The sequence below is a fragment of the Leptodactylus fuscus genome, chromosome 1 (assembly GCF_031893055.1).
Source record: "Leptodactylus fuscus isolate aLepFus1 chromosome 1, aLepFus1.hap2, whole genome shotgun sequence".
In the NCBI taxonomy this organism is placed as follows: Eukaryota; Metazoa; Chordata; class Amphibia; order Anura; family Leptodactylidae; genus Leptodactylus; species Leptodactylus fuscus.
The window spans coordinates 19,619,288-19,640,577 of record NC_134265.1 but is presented as its reverse complement, the minus strand read 5'-3'; the positions used below and the strand labels follow the sequence as shown (position 1 = coordinate 19,640,577).

At 41.9% G+C, this 21,290-nt stretch overlaps 1 protein-coding gene across 1 annotated transcript in view; it reads right to left on the bottom strand.

Moving 5' to 3' along the window:
• Positions 1 to 6,061: 6,061 nt before the first annotated feature.
• PRLR (prolactin receptor) overlaps positions 6,062 to 21,290 on the bottom strand; it is a 31,007-nt gene continuing 15,778 nt past the window's right edge. Inside the window, exons 4-10 of the mRNA XM_075268010.1 lie at positions 19,419 to 19,588; positions 18,701 to 18,870; positions 17,917 to 18,058; positions 16,898 to 16,997; positions 16,544 to 16,613; positions 14,123 to 15,972; positions 6,062 to 13,539 (exon numbers count right to left, since the gene is read on the bottom strand). Of these exons, the coding sequence (XP_075124111.1) occupies positions 14,965 to 15,972; positions 16,544 to 16,613; positions 16,898 to 16,997; positions 17,917 to 18,058; positions 18,701 to 18,870; positions 19,419 to 19,588 (1,660 nt within the window). The 3' untranslated portion in view covers positions 6,062 to 13,539; positions 14,123 to 14,964. The remainder of the gene's footprint in view (positions 13,540 to 14,122; positions 15,973 to 16,543; positions 16,614 to 16,897; positions 16,998 to 17,916; positions 18,059 to 18,700; positions 18,871 to 19,418; positions 19,589 to 21,290) is intronic.

Genomic DNA, 21,290 nt, shown 5'->3' with positions numbered 1-21,290 from the left:
AGACATGAGATTATTTTATATACTGTTAGAGATAGACCCTTCTCTCACCACAGGAAGTGCCGCCATGTTGGTTGCCATCTTTGCATCTTGCCATTAGCCCATATGTATGGCCATACACGTCCAATTTTATTTAAAATGTTGAATGGTCACGCCCCATTAATAAACTACACCCCCTTTTGTGATGTGCAGAACTCTTATTGGGACGTGTGAACCCAAAGTGCCCTTTTGTACCCTTGTCATGTATAATATAAATGATGGGGCCCCAGAAGAGGGATGGGTCGTCCCTGTAGAGGGAGCCTTGCAGAACTCTCAGGAGAATTGGCAAGAACAGGTATGTCCACCTCTGTGTCACATTAGGTCACCCCACTAAAACACTCATATGATGTCACAGTGGGTTACCTGAATGATACACACTTGTGATGTCACAGTAGGTTACCTGAATGATACACACTTGTGATGTCACAGTAGGTTACCTGAATGATACACACTTGTGATGTCACAGTAGGTTAACTGAATAAATGTCACTGGTAATGTCATAGTAAGATAAGATAAGTTAGGCCCACTATGGGGAAATTTCAAACAGCAGCATGATAGTATGGATACAGGATAATAACAGTAATATATTACAGAAGGAGACACACAATCTCAGAATAGCAGATAAGAGAAAATACTAGGAGTCATCGCAGCTAAAGAAAAAGAAAGACTCAGGATCATTTAGTTCTCTGTGCGGAGTCTTCGCTTGCACTGATGTAGATTATACAGCCTGGTCACGGTTGGGAGGAAGGAATTGCGATAGCACTCCTTCTCATACTTGGGGTGAAGCAGTCAGTCACTGACACTACTGCCCAGTGCCGTCAAGTTCTCATACATGGGATGGGATTTGTTCTCCGCATGGAGCTCACCATGGACAGTGTCCTTCTGTCACCCACCACCTGTACTGGGTCCAGTGGGCCCGCCCGGGACAGAGCTGGCCCTCCTGATCAGCCTGTCAAGTCTATTCCTATCCCTGGCTGGTATGCTACTCCGAAGAATATGGCTGATGCTACTACAGAGTTGAAAAAGGCCCTAAGAAGTGTCCCCTGGACTCCGAAGGCCCTCAGCCTCCTGAGCAGGTAGAGTCTGCTGTGGCCCTTTCTGTGCAGCGCCTCCAGGTGATCAGCCCAGTCTAGTTTATTATTGAGGAGCTCACCCAGATACTTATAGGTCCTGACTATCTCAATACATGTGGCTCTCCACCGGGGTCGGAGCACTTCTCCGTTTACTAAAGTCCACCACCATCTCCTTGGTCTTCCCAGCATTAATCCTGAGCTGATTCCGCTGGCACCAGTCCACAAAGTCCCGATTTAAGTCTCTGTATTCCCTATCGTCGCCATCAGTGATAAGGCCGACTATAGCAGAGTCATCGGAGGACTTCTGTAAGTAACAGCTGGAGGAGTTGTGCCTAAAGTCAGCAGTGTATAGTGTGAAGAGAAATGGGGCAAGAACTGGACCTTGTGGTGCCCCCGTACTACAGATCACAGTGTGGGCCCGTGTCATTGGGACCAAGAGAACCCATTGCTGATCCATCAGGTATCTTTTCCCATTCCACTGCTTTGAGGCAAAGATCTTGCAGAAAACCTGAAGGAACAGACACACAACAGAATACACCAAGTCCGGCTAACAAGTGGCCACGCACAAAAGTAGTGACAATTGTTAAAGGTTGGGGTTAAGTCAAGTTCAGTCACCGACCTTGTACTCAGACCTAGGAAAAGATTGACAGGTAAGAAGAGGAGGGCTCAGCACTGTATAATGTCACCGCCTGTACCGACATTATATACTGTACATAGTGGACAAAATTGTTGGTCCCCTCGTTTAATGAAAGAAAACCGCACAATGGGCACAAAAATAACTTGTATCTGACAAAAGTAATATATAAAAATTCTACGAAAATGAACAAATGAAAGTCAGACTTTGGTTTTTGCTTCAACAGAATTTTTTTTTTAAGAATAAACCTCCTGACACGGCCTGGACAGAAATGATGGTTCCCGTAACTTAATATTCTGAAAAATCCAATGTTCTCCTCTTTGCCATTCTTGGGTGTTTTTAGCTGTGTGTTTTGGGTCATTGTCCTGTCACAAGACCCAGGACCTGTGACTGAGACCAAGCTTTCTGACACTGGGCAGCACAATTCTCTCTAGAATCCCTTGATAGTCTTGAGATTTCCTTGTACCCTGCACAGATACAAGATACCCTGAGCCAGATAGCGCAAAACAGCCCCAGAACATAATAGAGCCTCCTCCATGTGTCACAGTAGGGACGCTGCTCTTTTCAGGATAGGCTTCATTGTTCCCTCTGTGACCATAGAGCGGATGTGCCTTGCCAAAAAGTTCAATTTTTATCTCATCTGTCCATAGGACATTCTCCCAGAAGCTTTGTGACTTGTCAGCGTGTAGTTTGGTTATTATTACTTTTGTCAAATTCAGGTTATTTCTGTGACCATTGTGGGTTCTTCTTTCATTAAGTGAGGGGAACAACAATTTTACATACCATATCCCCCAAGCCTCATAATCTGTACCCCTCTGTAGTGTAGGATCAGAGATAACTTATGGGAGGAGGGGGGGGGGGGTCACATAAAATGGGGTAGGAGGGTGGCAAAAAATCCAAATGTGTCACTGAATGACAACCAATATGGTCACAAGCAAACATGGAACAGAAGTGAACAGCTCTACAGCTGGTCTGGGATCTGTATTCATTTTAGGGTGTCTGGGGTCTATACTTCTTTAGGGGCTCTGTATTAGTGTAGGGGGTCTGATCTCTGGTTTGGGACTATTTTTAGTCCATGTATTAAGGGGACTGGTTTGAGGTCTGTACTAGTTTATGGGTCTGGTCTGTACTAGTTTAGGGGGTCTTGTCTGGGGTCTGTATTAGTTTAGGGGTCTGGTCGGGGGTCTGTATTAGTTTAGGGGTCTGGTCTGGGGGCTGTATTAGTTTAGGGGTCTGGTCGGGGGTCTGTATTAGTTTAGGGGTCTGGTCTGGGGTCTGTATTAGTTTAGGGGTTTGGTCTGGGGTCTGTATTAGTTTAGGGGTCTGGTCTGGGGGTTGTATTAGTTTAGGGGTCTGGTCTGGGGTCTGGATTAGTTTAGGGGTCTGGTCTGGGGTCTGTATTAGTTTAGAGGTCTGGTCTGGTGTCTGTATTAGTTTAGGGGTCTGGGGTCTGTATTAGTTTAGGGGTCTAGTCTGGGGTCTGTATTAGTTTAGGGGTCTGGTCGGGGGTCTGTATTAGTTTAGGGGTCTGGTCTGGGGGCTGTATTAGTTTAGGGGTCTGGTCGGGGGTCTGTATTAGTTTAGGGGTCTGGTCTGGGGTCTGTATTAGTTTAGGGGTTTGGTCTGGGGTCTGTATTAGTTTAGGGGTCTGGTCTGGGGGTTGTATTAGTTTAGGGGTCTGGTCTGGGGTCTGGATTAGTTTAGGGGTCTGGTCTGGGGTCTGTATTAGTTTAGAGGTCTGGTCTGGTGTCTGTATTAGTTTAGGGGTCTGGGGTCTGTATTAGTTTAGGGGTCTAGTCTGGGGTCTGTATTAGTTTAGGGGGGTCTGGTCTGGGGTCTGTATTAGTTTAGGGGTCTGGTGTCTATTAGTTTAGGGGTCTGGTCTGGGGTCTGTATTAGTTTAGGGGTCTGATCTGGGGTCTGTATTAGTTTAGGGGTCTGATCTGGGGTCTGTATTAGTTTAGGGGTCTGATCTGGGGTCTGTATTAGTTTAGAGGTTTGGTCTGGGGTCTGTATTAGTTTAGGGGTCTGGGGTCTGTATTAGTTTAGGGGTCTGGTCTGGGGTCTGTATTAGTTTAGGGGGTCTGGTCTGGGGTCTGTATTAGTTTAGGGGTCTGGTCTGGGGTCTGTATTAGTTTAGGGGGTCTGGTCTGGGGTCTGTATTAGTTTAGGGGTCTGGTGTCTATTAGTTTAGGGGTCTGGTCTGGGGTCTGTATTAGTTTAGAGGTCTGGTCTGGGGTCTGTATTAGTTTAGGGGTCTGGTCTGGGGTCTGTATTAGTTTAGGGGTCTGGTCTGGGGTCTGTATTAGTTTAGAGGTCTGGTCTGGGGTCTGTATTAGTTTAGGGGTCTGGTCTGGGTCTGTATTAGTTTAGGGGTCTGGGGTCTGTATTAGTTTAGGGGTCTGGTCTGGGGTCTGTATTAGTTTAGGGGTCTGATCTGGGGTCTGTATTAGTTTAGGGGTCTGATCTGGGGTCTGTATTAGTTTAGAGGTCTGGTCTGGGGTCTGTATTAGTTTAGGGGTCTGGGGTCTGTATTAGTTTAGGGGTCTGGTCTGGGGTCTGTATTAGTTTAGGGGGTCTGGTCTGGGGTCTGTATTAGTTTAGGGGTCTGGGGTCTGTATTAGTTTAGGGGTCTGGTCTGGGGTCTGTATTAGTTTAGGGGGTCTGGTCTGGGGTCTGTATTAGTTTAGGGGGTCTGGTCTGGGGTCTGTATTAGTTTAGGGGTCTGGGGTCTGTATTAGTTTAGGGGTCTGGTCTGGGGTCTGTATTAGTTTAGGGGGTCTGGTCTGGGGTCTGTATTAGTTTAGGGGTCTGGTCTGGGGTCTGTATTAGTTTAGAGGTCTGGTCTGGTGTCTGTATTAGTTTAGGGGTCTGGGGTCTGTATTAGTTTAGGGGTCTGGTCTGGGGTCTGTATTAGTTTAGGGGTCTGATCTGGGGTCTGTATTAGTTTAGAGGTCTGGTCTGGGGTCTGTATTAGTTTAGGGGTCTGGTCTGGGGTCTGTATTAGTTTAGGGGTCCGGTCTGGGATCTGTATTAGTTTAGGGGTCCGGTCTGGGGTCTGTATTAGTTTAGGGGTCCGGTCTGCATTAGTTTAGGGGTCCGGTCTGGGGTCTGTATTAGTTTAGGGGTCTGGGGTCTGTATTAGTTTAGGGGTCTGGTGTCTGTATTAGTTTAGAGGTCTGGTCTGGGGTCTGTAATAGATTAGGGGTCTGGTCTGGGGTCTGTATTAGTTTAGGGGGTCTGGTCTGGGGTCTGTATTAGTTTAGGGGTGTGGTCTGGGGTCTGTATTAGCTTAGGGGTCTGGTCTGGGGTCTGTATTAGTTTAGGTGGTCTGGTCTGGGGTCTGTATTAGTTTAGGGGTCTGGTCTGGGGTTTGTATTAGTTTAGGGGTCTGGTCTGGGGTCTGTATTAGTTTAGGGGTCTGGTCTGGGGTCTGTATTAGTTTAGGGGTCTGGTCTGGGGTGTGTATTAGTTTAGGGGTCTGGTCTGGGGTCTGTATTAGTTTAGGGGTCTGGGGTCTGTATTAGTTTAGGGGTCTGGTCTGGGGTCTGTATTAGTTTAGGGGGTCTGGTCTGGGGTCTGTATTAGTTTAGGGGGTCTGGTCTGGGGTCTGTATTAGTTTATGGGTCTGGTGTCTATTAGTTTAGGGGTCTGGTCTGGGGTCTGTATTAGTTTAGAGGTCTGGTCTGGGGTCTGTATTAGTTTAGGGGTCTGGGGTCTGTATTAGTTTAGGTGTCTGGTCTGGGGTCTGTATTAGTTTAGAGGTCTGGTCTGGGGTCTGTATTAGTTTAGGGGTCTGGTCTGGGGTCTGTATTAGTTTAGGGGTCCGGTCTGGGATCTGTATTAGTTTAGGGGTCCGGTCTGGGGTCTGTATTAGTTTAGGGGTCCGGTCTGCATTAGTTTAGGGGTCCGGTCTGGGGTCTGTATTAGTTTAGGGGTCTGGGGTCTGTATTAGTTTAGGGGTCTGGTGTCTGTATTAGTTTAGAGGTCTGGTCTGGGGTCTGTAATAGATTAGGGGTCTGGTCTGGGGTCTGTATTAGTTTAGGGGGTCTGGTCTGGGGTCTGTATTAGCTTAGGGGTCTGGTCTGGGGTCTGTATTAGTTTAGGGGTCTGGTCTGGGGTCTGTATTAGTTTAGGCGTCTGTATTAATATCACTGGCAGTTTGTTGGACTTGGATGTTGTGTGTAAATTTATTGAACAACTTTTTAGGGATGTGAATACTTTTGCAAAGCCCTGTATATCAGAATAGATTCACTTTTTCACCAGTACAAATAAATACCAATGCAGTAAAAATGAAATGTCCGAGATCAGAGAATAATTTTAAATTCTTTTATTATTTTTTACAAATAGAAATAAATTTTGGAATTTTCTCTGAAAAACAAAACAAAAAAAAAAACAAACAGAAAAACCATTCACCCAGTGCTTTAGTGGCTCATACAATCAGGTTTCGTCAGAACGCATGCAATTATGCAAACAATCGCGAGTGTAGACATCAGAATAAATGGAATCCATACAATCCACATGTATACTGTGATTAATACTATATATATCGGGTATGTATCTTTACATATATATATAGCATTAATGCCGCTGCTACTACCGCCTTCATTAAGCTTTGGCAGCGGTCTGTTAACCTCTTATTACATCAAGTGAAGTGACGACATTCATAGATCTGCAGTAAAGGTGTCCGCAGAGTAACAGCATTGTACATCTACAAAACAGGTGAGTCATATATATCTATATATACTATACAATCTGAATAAAGTATCTTTGTTTTCTGTACAAGAGGTGACAAATTAGTTGAAGATGTACAAGATTAGAAAAACATGACAATTTGTTTTCTAAAAACAGTGCCACCCCTGTGCACAGGTCATATGTGGTATTACAACACAGCACCATTGAAGTGATGAGTACTGGGTTGCAATAATATACACAACTGTAAAGGGGTTGTGCTGTTTTTAGAAAAAAAAAACAAAAAAGTAGCCTTGTCTAATCCCTTTAAGGAGGACTTTTCACTACCTCCACTAACTCTAACTCTTTTCATCTTGCAATAGGTGCCGCTTCACTGATTCTGGCACAGTTTGAATTTTTTCTCTAGCCCCTACGGTTCCTGTGCAATCCATGCTGTTAGTTTCCGCACCCAATATGTTAGGCTCTCTACCGTTAAATGGGCGGTCCTAGACTACAGCAGACAGACAGAGACCGCCCACCTGGCAGTACAGAGCCTACCTAACTTATTGGGTGCTGAAACTAGTAACAATGATTGCTCAGGAACCGTAGGGGTTAGAGAAAAAATTCCAACTGTGTTGGAGTCAGTGGAGTGGCATCTATTGACAGATACAAAGAATTAAAATTGGTGGAAGCGGTGAAAGGTCCTCCTTAAAGGGATTTTTTTTTACCCAGATTGACATTTGTGGCATATTACTCGGATGTCCAATTAGTGGAGGTCAAACCATTGTAATCCCAAGTTATTGATAGAGTAAAGTGGTAGTCATATCAGGATACCACAACATCATGTCTCAGTTTTTACTACAGACCCCATAGGTGATCAATCACAATCAATACCCAATTGTGCAAAGCCACATTCAGAGGGGGTCTTAGCAGTTGGACTTACACCTATTGGACATTGATGGCCTATTCTAGCCATGCACCATCCGTGTCTGTCCCAAGAATGAAAGAAATATACAAAAGTAGTTGTTCAGAAATTGGTGCAATCTACAGGATCGTACCATATGTACCGATCACGTAATGGAGCTGAGCATTGCTTTACCTGCCAGTCATATCACAATGAAAGTTAGAAAGTATGCTTAGCTATAAAAAAAATATATATATGTATATCTCATTTACCATGCTATCCTCCTCTTCTATATGTACCAAGAGGCTTCTATATGGTCTTCTGCTCCTCCCCTCCAGTGCTAGTGCATGTGAAACAATAAGTAAGGGCGGAGATTATGCAAATAGGTTTTCCTTGATCGAAATAATAAAACTTTCTTTAGCTCCACCTTTTGGAAGCTTGTTCCCTATAAAATAGTGACAGTACATAAAGGCTGATAGTATAGAGGCCAAAAACTTTTATGCCACACCCACTATTTTCATACACCTTGGGGGGGGGGGGGGGGGTCACAGACCCCAACATATCAATGCCCCAAGCCCTGCAGATAAGTAGGTTAAGGTCACCCCCTTGCATACTGACAAAACGAAGGCAGGGATTCATAAAGGGGAAGAACTGTTTGATTCAGCCAACCCAAACCTATCTGCAGGGCTGGGGTGATAAGCTGGGTTGTGGGGACAACCCCTTTAAGATGGAAGCCAATAGTGGGCGGAGCTTAGTTAAAATTTAGCTTTAGGCTCCAGTTCAACCAAACAGTTGTGCAGGTTTGGTAGAATGACTGTAGTGTATTGACGCATGACCATGTCACGGGATAGCAGTTTAGGTCACATGGGGTATATATGACCAATTTTAAAGTCTTGCCTATTTCATAAATGGGGTCCCCTATTCATCACTTGATCACCTGAGAACCCATTACATTGTACACGACCAGTTCTTTATAGTTTACTGGACACCGTGTAATGCTTTATTTCCCCTGTAGGGGCGCTGTAAGTAAATGGAACACTTAAAATAAATCCAGAAACATTCAAATCATTATATTGGCCAATAATATACTATATCTGACTACATAGCTCAAACTTGCCCATCATGGAGTTTGGCAAGTTAAATTTGTACACCTACAAAACACCCTCTTACCCTCAAAAAAATTGACCCATGACCCCATCATAGGATATGGCTGTTTATACTACCCCTGCTCTAACATCTTGACCCATATACCGAAAATAATAACTAAACTCGGTATATAGATGACGTTTTTTCAATAAGTCAGTCATCAGTATGGATATCAAGTGGCCCGGGGGAAGTACGGGAAGGGAAATGGCCTCTATGCACCCAGGCCTATCCTACATGGAAAAATTTGGAAGGGATCAACTTTGCAACAAGAATCGTATTAGAATATAGGACATAGAATATAATCCAAACACCCATAAAATAACATGCACTATGAAAATCCAAAAAGTACAAGAATCGTAGCTGGCCTCCAAATGTTCAGTTCTCTACCCCAAACCTGTATTCATCTACCCGAGCCAAAGACAAGGGGCTTGATGGCGCCCTCCTGGCACTAAACTCTCGCGCACAACTCCCCCAAGCTACACCCCTTGTACTAGGATATAAACATAACACATAGAACATGACACAAATCCGAGAAATCTCCTAATATATTACATTTCTAACAAATCTAAACCTAGGCACATAAGGCAGGAAAACGTAATCATGTATAGGAAGTTATAAGTCCATGCAGAAAATGGCCGCCATATGGAATCCTTCCTGAAATGTTGTCTTTCCCTATACTATAGCATTAAAATAAATATATACCTAAATCGTGCTAGACAGAGGCGTGTCACATGACCCTGGCCCATATAGCCAGCCACCGGTGACAATCAGACTTAAAGGAAAGCTCCGACTTTTAACACGATGTTCCATTCTGGTTAATTTCCTACTATGTAGTGTCAGTACATTGGTTAGATCTGTGTTTTTCTTATACAGAACTCCAAATCCCCTGCATAGACATTCTACTACTTGTGGTCACCACTAGAGGGAGCTGAAGAGCTTACTGTATACGGTTCATACATTGAACTCTATCATAAGACTGTATGCAGGCTCCCTCTAGTGGAGGCTTCAGGTACACAGAATTTATATTTTATTTCTATGTCTATGGAAGGGGAAATCGAGGCAGAATATGGCATTGGAATTTGAGATCGTGCTGGGACTTGCTGCTGGGAGAGTGGGACAATGCAAAACAACATCTTATTAAGGCCTCGTTCAGACTGCCATATTGGTCGGGGCAGTGATTTTCCGACCAAACGACCATAAATTACAGGTGACAAAGGCCTAAAGAGAACCTGATAGTCAGTGTGAGGTTACAAAAGAGCCATTTAAAGGGGTTCTCTGAGTTTAGAACCAAAAATTTGAGTTTTGTCTCCACACTTGCCATGAACAGTGTCAGCTCATCCCCATCCTAATAAGAAATTCTGAGCTGCAATACCAGACACTGCCTGTGCAAAATGGTGGTGCTGTTTTTTGAGTTGTAAAAGTCTTTTTTTTTTTTTTTTTTGGAAATCTCAGACAACCCTTTTAATTTTAGGCAAATGAAACTACAGCAGATTTGAGGTTTAGATAAAAACCTGATATTTCTATAAAATCTTACAAGGTGCAGGTCCGGGGCAAGTATAAAATAGCATCTATGTATTTGTATCATTCATAGTCTGTACCATAAATAGATCTTTTATATATATACTGTATATATCTATATATATATATATCTTCTATGCATCTCTTAAAGTTAAATATCTGTAAAATAAGGAAATATATGGCTATGTAGGCTGCGGGTGATTTAACCTGGATGTTTTTGTTCCTTCATGGACAGAGTACACACAAATGAAGATTAAAAAATCAAAAATAATTAAAAAAAAACATTCATATTCTAGGAAAACCCACACCTATATCTTTTTATATGGGGGCGTGAATACTTTTGCAACCGCGTTTTTATTGCTCCACTGCATCTAGAATTGACATCAAAGCAACTCTGCCTATAGTCCGAATTAAAAAATATCCACCGTTTTGTGTATACAGCACCTATAGGCCTCCATAGTCATGCGCTACTCTAACCTACAGCGGAAGAGATTGCCGAACCAAGCCCTACAGGTCTGCATGAGAGCTGTATACACAAAACGGTAAGAATTTTTTTAATGCAACGGTGCTTCATTTTTTATCGTAGCTTCATTGGGTGGGGGGGGGGCGATAAAGAGGTTTGCAAAAGTTTACACACCCCTTAAACTATGAAAGGTTGTAGAGCATGGGTTACAGTAAGGCTACAGCTGAATAGTTATTGGCAATGGTGAAGAACACGGTCTGATTCCAGAATCCCCCTCCCCCCAAAAAAAATCATCAAAAAGTCACATGATCTTTTTCTACTTCCTGTTCCCCTAGTGAAACAAGTCGGTGTAACACGTAGACACAGTCTCCTGTGCGGCAGGTAAGACTTGATGTGTCCTTTCTAATACCTGTAACTTGCAGAGGTGAAGAGTGTCAGGCTAACTTAAAGTGACTTATGAAAACTGTAGGACCCCTTTAATTCTTTGGGGGTATTAGAACGGCATCATAGATAAAGGCACTTAGAAAATGGATGGATGAATTGCAAGGGCCCCCGGTAGGGGTTGTCCTATTAGGGTATATGGATGTAATAAAGGAGGAGGGGGCAAACTAGACAATCCCTTTAAGAAAAAAAATAGAGAGAAGAAAAATACAGGTACAGTCTGAGTATCATAACTATTATAGATCATCTGATAATAGAATACATTGCTGAAAATCCTTAAAGGGAGTTTGTCAGCAGACCCAAACCCATCACCCCAGCCCCACAGATAGATAGGCGAGATTCATCTGACTCATACAGAGTTTCCCTCTTGTGAATTGCTGCTTCCATTGCTGAGATATTGCCATTTTTGTCAAAAATTTGGAGGCCGCCATTGTTTCAAGATGATAATTTGCATATACATAAAATGGCAATATCTTGGCAACAGAGGTAGCGATTCACAAGGGAAAAACACTGTTTGAGTCAGGTGACCCTAACCTGTCTATCTGCAGGCTGGGGCCTGTATGCTGGGTCTAGTGACAATCCCTTTAAGGAGGGTAACATTTGAAATAATATCCTCTGTATATACCTATAGGCCCCAAATCCTGTAGGCCAAAACCTTCCTTCTCTAAGACTGGGAGAGATTCATCATCTTGTACATAAATAAGACTGTACATACAACTTGCTGGTAGAATATAATCTCGATTACTATTTGAGATTGTGCTGGGACTTCCTGCTGTGAGAGAGGGAGATAGAGCTCCCACACTGCAAAATACCTGATACTGCTGTATAGAACACATTATACCATTACCCTATACATCTATGGGGATATCATCTTGACCACTCAGAGTGGAATTTATCACCTTTAAATCCCAAACTACTGTATATCAAGTAAATGCAAGCGATGCTTATAGTAAAGTGCATGACACCAAGTGACATTATTCAGCAGCTTCTCCTCACTGATATCACACTGCAGTGATAGAACATTGAGTCACATTACAAAACGGCTACCTTTGTCGTCTGAAAGTAAATACATTTTGCAGCAATTCTGGTGTACACCAACAGCTTAAAGGTCATCTCCATTTCTTACCAGCAGGTTGTTTGGATGTTTACTATTCGGCGATTATTCATTTCTTAAGATAGAAGAACAGAGCTCCGCTGACTGTAAAGCTGATACAGAGCTCCGAATTAAGACATTAAAAAAGGAATAACATTCATCCCTGCGGTTGCCACTAGGTGGAGCTCAAGAGCATTTTGCAGCTCAATGCAGTATGCTCCCTCTAGTGGCTGCAGACTGAACTGTATCATGGAAAGGCAGGTTTATGCATCAGATTTGTATCTTTGTATAAGAGAGAGGACACTAATCCCATAAAAACATTCAGGCAAAAAGTGGACAGCCACTTAAAGGGATCACTGGATGTACCCAAAATTAGTAAAAGTAACAAAGTAACAGTATTATATTTGTTGGGGATACAGTCGTAGAGACGGGGTAGGGATAAGATAAGGGATACATGAATATATTCCATCCATTGCCCTGACAACTGTGATCCGTCAGATCAACACAATTTCTGACCCCTCAAGATCATCCTGACTACGTAAGGTCAAAGTGACTAGCCGGTTAAATACAGCGATGTATATCCTTTTCTGTGCAAAAGAAATGTTCTTGGTGATCAATACAAATGGACAAGTCCCTGCAGTACCTTCTGATGGCCAGCAGATGTCACTGCTGCTAAAGCTGACAAGTCAGGAATAGTTCACAATTTATGGCATGCTGGAAAGTGCAGCTGAGCAATCGCTGCAAAGTCCTAATCTCTTCAACATGCAGACTCGAGGTCGACAATATATAGCAAAAAAAATTAAGAACATAATCCTTGAGTTGGCTGTCAAGTAGGACACGGCAATAAAGTAAATGACACGTAATATTACACATCTTATAAAAATATTCTGTTCATACATCTAGCTGGTCGTTTCAATGTGTCGTGATCTATAAGGTTAGGAATAACATATATATATATTGAGAGCACTTAAGAGAATACAGGTAGAGCCTGAGTATCATAGAACATTCTAGAACATCCCATCGTAGTACACACCGCTCTGCTTGAAGAGAGTCGGAAAACTCAACATTCCCTTTAAGCTCCATAAACGGAAGGTGGAAACGCATCATCATTCCAGATAACCAATCAGATAACAGCTTTCAACAGATATTTCAGATAGCCATGGCCTGAACACTCATTTGGTCGACAGCTATTCCTTTTCACCCTCCCTATACACATGCATGCTCAGATCGGCCAAGTGTGCGTGTGTTTCGAATTAGGAAAGTGGACGACTACTTCCAGAGACACTGCTGGAACACAAGAATCAGGCATGCTGAAACCTCATAGCCAGATTTTCCTTTCCCCTACATTTGCCGTATAGGGAAAGATGGGAGACCCCCTATACATGATAGATAGAGGGTTGACTAGTCACGGCAAAATTGGTGGTTTGGCCAAAATTATTCTATTATGTATGTCTGATTTAACCATGTCCGTTTATCTATGAAAAGTATCTGTTGCAAGAATTCAGAATATGGACCTAACCCACAGATAGATAGGTTACGGTCACCAGTACCAGCATATCACTTAGTCCTGCAGATAGATAGGTTACGGTCACCAGTACCAGCATATCACTTAGTCCTGCAGATAGATAGGTTACAGTCACCAGAACCATCATATCAAACTAACCCACAGATAGCTAGGTTACAGTCACCAGAACTAGCATATCACTTAGTCCTGCAGATAGATAGGTTACAGTCACCAGAACTAGCATATCACTTAGTCCTGCAGATAGATAGGTTACAGTGACCAGAACTAGCATATCACTTAGTCCTGCAGATAGATAGGTTACGGTCACCAGAACCAGCATATCACCCCAGCCCTGCACATAGATAGATTACGGTCACCAGAACCAGCATATCACCCCAGCCCTGCACATAGATAGGTTGCGGTCACCAGAACCAGCATATCACCCCAGCCCTGCAGATAGATAGGTTACGGTCACCAGAACCAGCATATCACCCCAGCCCTGCAGATAGATAGGTTACTGTCACCAGACCCAGCATATCACCCCAGTCCTGCAGATAGATAGGTTACTGTCACCAGAACCAGCATATCACCCCAGCCCCGCAGATAGATAGGTTAGTGTCACCAGACCCAGCATATCACCCCAGCCCTGCAGATAGATAGGTTACGGTCACCAGAACTAGCTTCGTGGCCTCCATTGCTGAGATATCGCAGTTTCAGTCCATGCAAATGAGCTCAGTAGCAATGAAGCTGCCGCCATATCTCCCAATGGCTAAGTGGCAACACCCCTGTGGCCCCAAGAGCAACAAAAATGAAAGAAAAGTCCCGTTGATTCAGGTGACACTAACCTATCTATCTGCAGGCTGTGTTAATATGCTTGGTTCTGTGGACAGGGAAAACAATAGAGTGTTGGTCCAAACATTTCTATTGAGCCAATTCCACCACTCCCCAGTGGGTCTGGCCCGCACCCATGACTGAATGTCTGTAGAAGCCTATATATCTGATCTGCTTTCTGTAGAATATTTCAGAATTTTTTTTTAAAGTGTGTACATTGCAAAGTGTAAAGTGACAAAAGTACAAGGTAGCAAAAAAACAAAAACAAAAAACCCAACAGGACAAAACGCAAAAAGGCAGAAAATCAAAATCTCCTCTCGCGTAATAATTTGTTCCGCCTTGGGGACCTGGTGGTCACAACACCATGTAACAGCTAGATGTACATCTCAAGACCTGGAGTTTCATCTCTCGTACTCTTATGGTATCTGATCCAATGAGGAGTGGACAACTCAATGAGTAGCTCCTGTCTACTGCCATTCGGGGGTGAGCCTTCGAGAGGCTCAGCCCACACCAAAACCAATGACATCACTGATGTTTAAAGGGTTAAAGTGACAACGTGATGATCCAAGTTCTTGGTGAACTAAAGACTGGTAGAACCATGACATGGCCACCTCCGCCATGTGTAAGAGTCCGGTTCTCTTCTACCAAGATCAGGGCATAAAGCTCGATGGGTCCATGTAACCCATTCCAACATTCTTAATTTCACCTTCATTTACAAGAGGTTTTGTGAAGCCCATCAGCTTTTCCACTTGGCTTTGCTGGGACTTTTGAATGAACTCCTTCATGGCATCTCTACCACTCAATGGACTTACTTGAAGGTCTACATTTTGCATTAACACTAACGCATTGTTGGCCTCAACCCTTTCCACCTTTGAATATTCCTGGTTCGGAACCAGTATGGAGTATTGGTCCTTTGTCATGGTATTGTTGTTTTCGTGCTGTTTTGGTATCAATGCTAGTGCACTATTTTGGTTCACTTTGTGAACCTCCACGTAGTCCATCGTTCGAGGAACCATGAAGGGCATCTTCTCGTTCAGTAAGAAGTTCAACATGTCAGCCTTGACACCCTTGGAATGCAAATCACCCAAGTCACTCTGTTTATGTGAGTTCTCCTCATCGATGTTCTCGATTGTTCGAAAGTACATAGGTTGTCTCGTGTCTCCCGTCGGCATATCAAATTTCGACATGTTGGCACTCATGGCTTGAAGCGCCAACTTACAGACATCTGTGACATTGTGATAATTGGATTTTGGCGACTCGTTGCCGGAGGTTTTGCCCTCAGACCAAGATTGGTTATCACTGAAATTTGAAAATGTGGAGTCCATGCCTTGGTTTTGTAGGGGCCAAGGAGATTTTACTTCCAGATGGTCATGGACACCACTTTGGGTGCTTTCGAAACCCTGTGATGGGACTCTTTGGTCTTTTGGTCCTTCGGAGAGACCGAAGGGGCTGTCGCAGCTTCCACGACCAGAGTCATTGTCTGTATCCACAGGGGAAACTTTCATATGTTGGCACTGGGGTTCTTTTTCTGGACTGGACATGAGGTGTTCTTTGCTGTCGTCTACTTCTAAAAATTCCACCAGAAGGTCTTCGTAGTCTGAAGTTGGAGGAAATCCTTGGCAGCCAAGAGCACCCAACAAGTCTTCAGATTTTCCACTCTGGTAAAGAAAAGAAGGACATTAGAAATGATAATACAAGGAACACTTAAGGAACCCACATACTCTCAACAGCTGTTGGCCAAAAACTTCTTTGGCCAACAGTTACTTCCAGAGCCCCTCCCAAATTCATGTGTTCTCAAAGGCGAAATTGGAATAAACCCCGGTCAGACAACTTTCCCATCTTCCATGATATCACTTGTCTGGTTAGATGGGGACCAACATTGGGACATGGTTGGTGAAGAACCTTTGGTGGACCTCCAATGTTCCATCAAACTAATATGTAACCACTTTCAGGAACATATAGTCGTGGTGGCCACATGACCCTCTACATTGAGGTTTATGGAAGTTACCTAGACAGCCAAAACACTAACTCAGAGGTGAGATGAAGACTTGGCCACCCTGCTTGGCTAGAAACGACCACGCGACCAAAACTACAACCAGGGACCAGTTGTGATTTGACAAACTAGAACATAAAAACTGGCCTGGACAGAGAAGGAAGGCTGTGACGGCCTTCGGGCACCTGCCCACGTCCTTTCCCTAAGTCCCACCAGTCTCCCTTCATAGAATTTACCTTAAGTAGTTGGGTGTCAAATCCCATAATTTTTGGTCCAGGAACAGGAGGACATATACAGGACCTCCAACTAATGCAAAGAAAGAAAGAAGATGAAGCAAAGTCTCCAAAAAGAATAAAATCAACTTAAAAAAAAAATTCAATTATCCGGAATTTCTTATTTGGAGTAGGGGTTAGTATTTTACCTGGGGTGCAGTGGGTAAGGAAGTCAAGTGTCGTGGCTTCAAGTGGGTAGTGTGGGATTGGGGGGGGGGGGAGGAGGTAAAATTTCCAGGTGTTTGTTATTTGGGGGTAGATATTTACAAGTGTCTAATATTTGGGGGTGATATTTCCACGTGACACATGGCTACTTACTTGCACCCCTTCAGCGCCATCGTCCAGACCACTGTCAAGCATATGAAGACCGCCAACACAGCGACGGATATCCAGAGCGTCAGATCTTGTTTCTCGGCGACTGGTGGAGAGATCATGTGATTTATGAATTATTACTGTATAGATTGTGTATGACCAAATCAAACGGGCACCGACCATAGATTATATAAGGGGCACCAAATGCAAAGGAAACTCACAAACGTGCCAATATTATTCTCCGAGAGTCTATCCTGACCTAGTCCTGTACACGACTCAGGGTATGTATCGGACACGGCAATACTAGAACTGCCTGTGCCCCGGACCATGAAAGGTCCTCTTTAACTTCTGGTTGCTACATATTTCTCATACTGATACATTGTAACAAACCTTTCAGTAAGAATCCTTAGGTCATAGGACCCCCCCTGAATGGAAACTTATACACATAAAAAGTGTTTACCTAAGGAAACCTGTGGACCCCGTAGACTGTAATGGGGTCCATGTGGTTTCCGCATGAAACATTCAGAGAGAAAAGTGCTGCTACAATGTATCAATTTGGAATCCAGGCTGTTGAGACTGGATACATCAGCAATAGCTGCACAACTCTCTCTACAATGTAGTCCAGGCTGTTGAGCTCACAGAGCATTGTCTAGCCCGGATACAATATATCAGTGTGGAGTCCAGGCTGTTGAGCTCACAGAGCATTGTCTAGACTGGATACAATGTATCAGCTAAGAGCAGGAATAGCTATATACAGGGTTACTGCCTCTGTATGGAAACAAGAGTCTTCTCAGTCACTGACAGCAAGCAGAGATCTTGTACATGGTGAGGAACAGAAAGTCTATTAGAAAACTTATGTTTAGATAAAACCATACAATCCCTTTAAGTACCATATATATATATATATATATATATATATATATATATATATATATATATATTGAACAGAAAGCCATTAACTCAATTACACTATGTTGCTTTACAGGCTCCTGGTCAGATACTACAAGATATGGTATGGTCCATACCTCCGGGGATCTGAACATAAGCCTCTTCGCTCCAGTCACCCCATCTTCCTGCATCGGCCTTACATCGCACCTGGACAACATAATTTTTCCCTGGGGTTAAGCTGAACACCTTCAACATAGTCAGTTGGTCCACATTATGTGTCTAGAATGGGAGGAATAAAAAATAAATAAATAAATTAATCCAAAAACTAAAAAGAAAAAAAAATTGCTCCCCCAATAATGTCACAAGTGGTGGCATAAGGCAGGCAATCTCCATTAGTGTTGTTACCATCTGAACATAATAACAAATATCACATGCAGCCCCCATCCACATGGACACCTGGCTTGAAATCAGATGGCTTGGACCTTCCTTTCCAAACCTCTATCATCAAGGGAAGGTCAGGAGACCTCCAGACACATTACATGGGAAGTCAGTCCCACCAAGACCAGCAGATTTGACTGTCATTAACCTAATCTGTATGGCCAGTTTACCAAAAATCAACATGGGATTACAGTACCAGCCAAATTGTTGAGATTGAGAGCAAAAAGTTGGGCAGATGTCGGGGGAGGGTTTGAAGGTCATCCCAGATATTTGACTGTAGAAAAACCTGCTGATTTCAGCAGGACTAACCATCTGTCTATGTAATGTAATGTAACGTCCTATATAACCATCCCGGATGAGCCCCCAAGCTTACAAAAGTTCACATTGAATAAACTCTATAGGTCATTTCATCCCGGACGAGCCCCCAAGATTATAAAGGTTCACAATGAACAGAACTCTATAGACCATTTCATTCTGACTTACCTCCCAGGTTTGCTGTTTCTCCTCTCGAAGGCGCACTTCATACTTTAGTGTCACCCATCCAATTTTAACATCCACCTTCTTTGGTTGTTCCCATTTTACCATCAAATAGGGCAAGGAGGATTCATTCTCCTCATAGGACAAAGTCAAATTTCTTGGAGGGTAAGGTTGCACTAAAACAAAAAACAAACAAACAAACAAACATTAACATGGGGCAGATATTAAATATAGCTCTTATGTGACTGATCATTTTTTATTTTTGTATTTAAAATTTTTTTTTGAGTGTATCAAATACACTATATTGTTCCATTGTAACTGGCAGAAGGGTAAATCCTGGGTCTAATGTAATATGTGTAACAGGGCCCCCACCTACCAGAGTTGAGGGCATGCTACGCGGGGTTTACCACTACTGGTGAAGACATTCTAAAAATGTTGATAAATATAACTGGGACGTATTTATAGTATCCATGTTATAAATATACAGGGGCTATAGGATTGTACGGCTCAGCATTTAAGCTGTGGCCTATTTACAGAAAGTATAGATGTAAGACGGCAGCTCAAGAACAGATACTATATCTACAGAGGGAGACAGGACTTGTAAGGAGCTGTGGAATAGATACGAGATAGATAGATAATAGATAGATAGGTAGGTAGATAGATAAGGAGATAGATATATAGATAGATAGATAGATAGATGTTTTTTATTTTCCGGAGTTTTTACCTATATCAACTGTTTCAAAGTCCAGTTGTTTTGACTGATTCCACCCCAGAGCATTAGACGCATTCACATAGACAAAATAATATGTCCAAATAGAGAAATGCGCTTTATTGAAGAAGCAGGAGTTTGGACCGGACGTGTGATAATCTGGACACTCAATCTTAGTTTTATTTCTGTTTAGGAATGAAATGAAATCTTGATCAGCAAAACAGAAAATTCTTCAAAAGAATATAAGTACTATAATGCTGCCCCTATGTATAAGAATATAACTACTATAATACTGCTCCTATGTACAAGAATATAACTACTATAATACTGCTCCTATATACAAGAATATAACTACTATAATACTACCTCCTATGTACAAGAATATAACTACTATAATACTGCTCCTATGTACAAGAATATAACTACTATAATACTGCTCCTATGTACAAGAATATAACTACTATAATACTGCACCTATGTACAAGAATATAACTACTATAATACTGCCTCCTATGTACAAGAATATAACTACTATAATACTGCTCCTATATACAAGAATATAACTACTATAATACTACCTCCTATGTACAAGAATATAACTACTATAATACTGCTCCTATGTACAAGAATATAACTACTATAATACTACCTCCTATGTACAAGAATATAACCACTATAATACTGCTCCTATGTACAAGAATATAACTACTATAATACTGCTCCTATGTACAAGAATATAACTACTATAATACTGCTCCTATATACAAGAATATAACTACTATAATACTGCTCCTATATACAAGAATATAACTACTATAATACTACTCCTATGTACAAGAATATAACTACTATAATACTGCCTCCTATGTACAAGAATATAACTACTATAATACTGCTCCTATATACAAGAATATAACTACTATAATACTGCTCCTATGTACAAGACTATAACTACTATAATACTGCTCCTATGTACAAGACTATAACTACTATAATACTGCTCCTATGTACAAGAATATAACTACTATAATACTGCTCCTATGTACAAGAATATAACTACTATAATACTACCTCCTATGTACAAGAATATAACTACTATAATACTGCTCCTATGTACAAGAATATAACTACTATAATACTGCTCCTATGTACAAAAATATAACTACTATAATACTGCTCCTATGTACAAGAATATAACTACTATAATACTACTCCTATGTACAAGAATATAACTACTATAATACTACTCCTATGTACAAGAATATAACTACTATAATACTACTCCTATGTACAAGAATATAACTACTATAATACTACCCCTATGTACAAGAAAATAACTACTATAATACTGCCCCTATGTATAAGAATATAACTACTATAATACTACTCCTATGTACAAGAATATAACTACTATAATACTGCTCCTATGTACAATAATATAACTACTATAATACTACCTCCTATGTACAAGAATATAACTACTATAATACTGCCCCCTATGTGCAAGAATATAACTACTATAATACTACCTCCTATGTACAAGAATATAACTACTATAATACTGCCTCCTATGTACAAGAATATAACTACTATAATACTGCTCCTATGTACAAGAATATAACTACTATAATACTGCCTCCTATGTATAAGAATATAACTACTATAATACTGCCTCCTATGTACAAGAATATAACTACTATAATACTTCTCCTATGTATAAGAATATAACTACTATAATACTGCCCCTATGTATAAGAATATAACTACTATAATACTGCAACTATGTACAAGAATATAACTACTATAATACTGCAACTATGTACAAGAATATAACTACTATAATACTACCTCCTATGTACAAGAATATAACTACTATAATACTGCCCC